General features: G+C 37.8%; 1 protein-coding gene across 1 annotated transcript in view; it reads left to right on the top strand.

Moving 5' to 3' along the window:
- Positions 1 to 374: 374 nt before the first annotated feature.
- Positions 375 to 6,000, top strand: part of LOC148850714 (phosphoglucan, water dikinase) — a 65,966-nt gene continuing 60,340 nt past the window's right edge. Inside the window, exons 1-7 of the mRNA XM_088943997.1 lie at positions 375 to 505; positions 606 to 657; positions 1,452 to 1,544; positions 1,632 to 1,741; positions 1,821 to 1,899; positions 2,003 to 2,094; positions 2,218 to 2,374. Coding sequence (XP_088800123.1) covers positions 1,464 to 1,544; positions 1,632 to 1,741; positions 1,821 to 1,899; positions 2,003 to 2,094; positions 2,218 to 2,374 — 519 coding nt within the window. The 5' untranslated portion in view covers positions 375 to 505; positions 606 to 657; positions 1,452 to 1,463. The remainder of the gene's footprint in view (positions 506 to 605; positions 658 to 1,451; positions 1,545 to 1,631; positions 1,742 to 1,820; positions 1,900 to 2,002; positions 2,095 to 2,217; positions 2,375 to 6,000) is intronic.

The raw sequence follows: 6,000 nt of genomic DNA, 5'->3' as shown, positions 1-6,000 counted from the left end.
TCGCATGCGAAGCGAGCGATCAAACATATGAGCTACACCCCCATTTTGGTTGTTTTAGATACACGATTTGAAGGATAGTTTCGAGTCGAAGTTTCGAATATGAAAATAAATGATGACTCGTCCGATTCGATCAGATCCATTTGCAGTTATACCCATTGTTGACGCCTAGCTAATCCCACGGAGTAGGCACTGTGCGCAGTAGCCAGTAGACATTTCCCGCGTTAGAATCCAGATGTTTCAATGCACCGACGAGATGAGCAAAAGCCAGAGCCTCTGTTCTACCTCTCCTATGCTCGTCATAGGAATTGTTTCTTCTTGTTTCCATGGCGGATTTTATGAAACCCTAATTTTGTCAAAGAGAAGAGACTGCAATAATGTTTCGGTCCTTTTGGACGCTAGTTCGATGCTTGTTCGGTCTCAATATCAAGCTTCGATTCCTTTTATTGATAATGATCCCAGCACCTGTACTTTATTTGTTGGAATCTCCTTTGCACTTTCTTTTCAAGTACGACATTTGAAATCATCAAGATGTCATCATCTTTTCGAAATTTGAAGCAAGCATCTGATTCGCGTTTCTTTTAAATTATTTGTCCAAAATTTACCAGAGTGATCGTATCCGGCGTATCCACATCAGATTTACGTGAAAGTGGACGGCTGGTAAGCAACTGCTAGTAGATCGTCGAGTGCTTACCGTTTAAAATTTTAATTTATAGGTTGATTTCTTTTTAATTCCATTTAAAGTCGAAAAGTCATACCCGATCTTTTTCAAGGAGCTCAGTTAGATTCATCTAATTTTGTCTCGGTGAAGATTATCAAAGTTTCCATGGTAGGTCGGGAATCCACAGAGGCCTAACATTATTGCAAACGACGATGGTGCCATTGCTCATGGAATATTGACTCTAAATATAATTTTCCTTAATGAACCGACCACCATATTAAAGTTGTAGTTCCAATACAATTTCTTACTAACGATATATTCTTTTTCTCAAATGAAAAATATGAATGCATGACATTTAATCATTTACCATTGACGAATATGAAACTAATAGGAGGCAAATTTAAAGTGTCTTATAATAGTAAATGATTGTCAGGGTCGAAAATTGCAGTCATAAGAAATTATTGCACTTAAGGTGGCAAATTGATCAATTTGTAAAAGTTGTTTGTGGGTTGATTGGTTGAATAATCGGATAGTCCTTGGTTATTTGTTTGTTCTGTTTTTGGACTGAGCTCGAGTGAATTAAGGAGACGTGTTCAATCATGATTTTGATGCTCCAAACAAAGTTTAACATACTAACACGAGGTGGTTGCTTTATTTTCCTTGTGCAAACCATGTTGGCACATTCAACTTTAATGAGCCCGTAGTTTGAAAAGTTGGACCGTAGAAGTTGCGTGTATATAAATAGGATAACAGCTGCAACATTATGGTCTTACATTTGGAGTTTGAACTGTAGTAAGCAGTTGCAATGGCATCTTCAAAATCTACCAATGGTTCACAAACACCTCTAGTTTATCATTTTGAACTTGGGGAGGGAATGCAGCTCCAGGTACCAATTTTCCTCTGCGCAAAAGGTTACAAAGATGTAATAATATTTGGAAGTTTGAAGTTATATCGATTTCCTTCATTCCTGTAGGTTAATGTGTCTGGATCTTCAAGTGGATGCAATGCAAAAATTGAGCTTCAACTTAAAAATTGTTCAAGAACATGGATTCTTCACTGGGGTGGCCTTTATCGTGGACATATGTGAATCCAATCAGACACTATTTGTTAGGTATTTTCATTTATAATCATCAGTGATTTTGACCTTTGAATTCTCTTACAGAAATTGGGCCATTCCAGCTGATCGGCCTTCTGGAACGAGAATCTATAAGCAAACTGCACTGCAGACACCATTTGTGAAGGTTGACTTGCCATCTCCTGCTTTATAATTACTTATACTCGCATATTCCAACATAGAAAAATATTTTCTAGGTACTCATAGGTTCATTTCTTTCCTATCTACAGAAGGGAGAAATATATTCGATCATCATTGAGTTGCGGGATCCTAAGATACATGCTATTGAATTTGTTCTGAAAGATGAAAGGCATGATAGATGGTTAGTCTTTCTTTGAAACTGATTTTTTGCTACTTTGGGCTGTTTGATTTTGAGTATTGCACATTTAAATCAGATGAACCCATCTTGACCTGTCACTATGGTTTTTTCCCCTTCCTCCTCTAGGTTAAAACTAAACAAAGGGAATTTCCGAATTGAAATACCTGAGGTTGCATTAAGTGCTTCTCCCCTATCTTCTATACCAAGGGAGTTGGTAGAACGCAAGGCATATTTACTTTGGGAAAGCAGGGGAAAGCCAAGAAACTCACTGCAACAGCAAGAGGTTTGTCTTAACTCTATTTTGTACTGAATAAATAGTTAGCTGAGGCTTGTATTAGAAAGAACTACAGTATGTGATCATGATGTTGGTTTTAGCTTGTTATTATTCCAAGAATAACAATAAATAATTTGATAAAAGATGATTTAATTGCACATATTCAATTGGTTTGTGTTTCTTGAATAGCATAAAGATCTTATAATTTGTAATCTTTTGTTATCTTGGTGTTGCTCCTTACATGGACATTAAAAAAATACAAGTTTCCTGTGCCCCCTATAAAAAAGAAGGGAGAACTTGACTGGCAATACAAAAGTTATACCCTCTCAAGTTCTTATGCTCCCGATTTGCATTGAGGTCCATGTAACATGTCCTTAAAATCCTTTAAAATGAAGTACCAAGTAAGCAATATTCATGAGACTCAGTAAGAGGAGAAGCCCTCTGTTGACATTGTGCCTTGGGTTATCAGCATCCATGCGACATCAAAGGGTGGTAGTTGAAGGGGATTCCTTTAGCTCAAGGAAGTATAGCTGATAGGTTAAATAAGATATGAATCAAAACAGGATGGCCTTGAAGACTATCTATCAGAGCAGGGATGCAAGCTCTTTAGCATCTAGAGTCCTTATTAGCTAATTCCATTGTAAATGGTCTGGTAATAGGGGGTAACAAGGAAAGTTTTATTTAGGAATATTGTCACAAATTCCATGGATTATGATGTGAGGCTCAGGTGGTGATTGGAATTATTGAAAAATCATATTTTCTCGGGTTGATTTTGAGGGATTATGATGGCCATCAATGTGCTGGCTTCTGTAATGGGTGTTATGCTATGCTGTCATTTTTTACTCTTAGTGGCAAGCTGATATCTACTTCTGTCTCTTGTAATTAGGCCTCTGGCCTCTTTTTGTGAATAAAATCATCCTTAAATTCTAAAATGTTAGGTTTTTAGATATCCTGGCATTTCATGGGATATGGGTCATTGTCTTATATTTTCTTCTTTAGTTTCAATTGGTATAATGTATTTACAGTTAGTGTTAAAGAAAGAAAGTAAGAACAATAGGTGTCAGATTCTTATGTGAACTCTCTACTGTTGCCATCCCGTCTTTGAACTGTGGTTCTTTCTTTCTTTCTTTCTTTATAAAGATTCTAACAAGCAACTAAAGAAATAGTTACACATATGTAGCCTGCTTCCATAACTTCTCAAAGCATTATCCTCTCGCGAGGCCATTGAAAGTGGCAAGCAAAAGTTCAAAACCCAAGAGGTATGAAGCAAGGATAAGAAGTGAGACTAGGCCTGTTTGAGAGTCATTGGTGATTAAGGAGGTGATCTGCAGGTTTCTCATACATGTTACATAGGAAGAAGATATCAGTAATCTGTCATCCTTAATGATAAGGTGATTTACCATCACTCTCTTGCCCTCAACCACTTTACTGAGAATCTGGAGGAAAGATCTAGAGGAAGGACTTGGCACCAAATAAAAATCACTTCACTGAGATTCTTTTTTTTGATAGGTCACTTTACAAAAAACAAGATGGTTTGATGGTTAAAGGCTAATTAATGTAATTAAGAGAACCTAAGTTCAAATCCCTCTAACAACACACTTTATTGTTCTCATACTCCATAACTAAAGTCAATAGATGATGGGGCATCCCAATACTTGAGATTTCTTCTCAATTTTGGACCCTTAAACCACACAGATCCCCCCACCCCCCCGGCAAACAGTTTGGTACTCTGCTACCAAGACAATCAACTCAGCTGAGCAAAACTTTATCCCAACTATATGGGGAAACCTACATGAACCTTGTTTTTTCATTCCATATATTGAGGGCCATAACCTCTGTTAAACTTTTGGTGCCTAGATCTTTTCTCCTACCTCTAGGAATGCCTTTTCAAAATTCCCTAGCTCATATATTGTTGTGGGAAAGAAGAATAAGAAACAAAGTGAGAGATGAGAGGTAAGGTACACTGATGGGTTCTCTTTCTGTGAGTAATTAGAATATGCAATTCATTAGGAGGATCAGTATCAAAACAAGTAGTGGAAGGTGGAAAAGTCTCTGTACCTAAGAATTATTATTGATTTGGTGGAGTGTCACAAACCACCTCTAAGTTTTTGCTTTTGTTAGCCCTTTATAATTTGCAGGCTCTTTGGAGAGAGAACCAAGAGTATCAGTAACCAGAAGAGAAGACTTTGAAGATGAAGGTAATCCATTGGATTAAGACAATGGAGATTTTCAACGACTATACAGTGGATGACTTTATTAGAGAGTGGGGAGCAATATCAGCATCTTCTACATTAAAGAGAGTAGTGGAAAAGGAGTGGGTTCCTGCCAGCAACAATAGAATTGAAATAAACTTTGACGGAAGCTTTTGTGGGAGTCCAGGTCCCTTGGGTATAGGGGGAGTTTTTATAGATGGTGATATTGGCTCTCTACTCCAGTCTGTTAGGAGTAGAAGACTCACTGACAGCAGCGATTTTGGTCATCCTGCAAGAATTAAAATTAGAAATACGGCTGAATCTGAAATATATAGCAACTGAGGGTATTCCATGTTGGTAGTGGATTGGATGGTGAGGAGTAGTTGGGGTCCATGGGCAGTCAGACATGTAATAAGGGAAATCAGGAAGCTATCAAGGGAAGTTGAGGTCACTTTTAAGTGGGTTAATGGGTCAGCAAATGCATTGGCAGATTCCTTAGTCAAGCAAGGGGTGAGTAGGGAGCAACTTTCTATGCTAAATGTATTTGTAAGATTCATGTGAGTTTGGCTCGGGACTTAAAGTTCTAAATTAATTCAAGTTTCTGGTTATCAATCAAGCAAAAAAAGGAAGAAGAGAAACGGGAAGAGAGAAATGTATATGAAACCGACATCAATAGAAATATGCATCCTAGAGACTGGGTCAAAACATTTAAAGCCTTTTTGAGTAGTAAAATAGCCCCAAAAAACTCCTTTAATCGTTTTTGGGAATAAGGAAGAAACAAAAACAGAAAAGAAAAGACAAGGAAAGAGAGAAGAAAGTAGTTGAGAACAGTTCCAAAACAGATTGAGAGAGAACTGAAATGGAGTGGTGCTGGTTTTCCTATCTATTGATATAAAAGGCCATTACCCAATATTGGTCCCAGATATCTGGGGTCTTGGGAGGGGATGAGGGGCGGATTGGATACAGTCCTAACCTTTAGCATTTTATGCACAAAGTGGTGGCTCTCAGACAGTCAGACTCGAATCTGCATCCTCACACTTGACAGCCCGAGATTTTACCATTACACCAAGTAATGGCCCCTCTGTTGATATCTATAATTTAATCACAAGTTGAAAAAGGACCAAAATGATCCTTCTGAGAAAATAAAGAAAAAGGTCATAAGTGCCCTTATACAAAAAAGCATAGATACCCTTAAAGCCTAAAAAAGGCCATTACCCAATGTTTGTCCCAGCTGTCTGGGGTCTTGGGAGGGGTATGTTGGTTACAGTCCTAACCTCTGGCATTTTTTATTGGCACAAGGACGCTCTCGGACTCAAACCTGTGTTCTAACACTTGCGGCCTGAGGTTTCACCTTTACACCAAGCAATGGTTCCTATAAATATCCTTAAAGCTTATTTTCTACAAAAAAAAAAAAAAGATATGATTGTGGGTTTGGATGTTTTA

Source organism: Nelumbo lutea, chromosome 5 (genome assembly GCF_056320005.1).
Source record: "Nelumbo lutea isolate HS-2025 chromosome 5, American lotus-T2T, whole genome shotgun sequence".
Classification (NCBI taxonomy): Eukaryota; Viridiplantae; Streptophyta; class Magnoliopsida; order Proteales; family Nelumbonaceae; genus Nelumbo; species Nelumbo lutea.
This window is presented reverse-complemented; position numbering and strand designations above follow the sequence as displayed.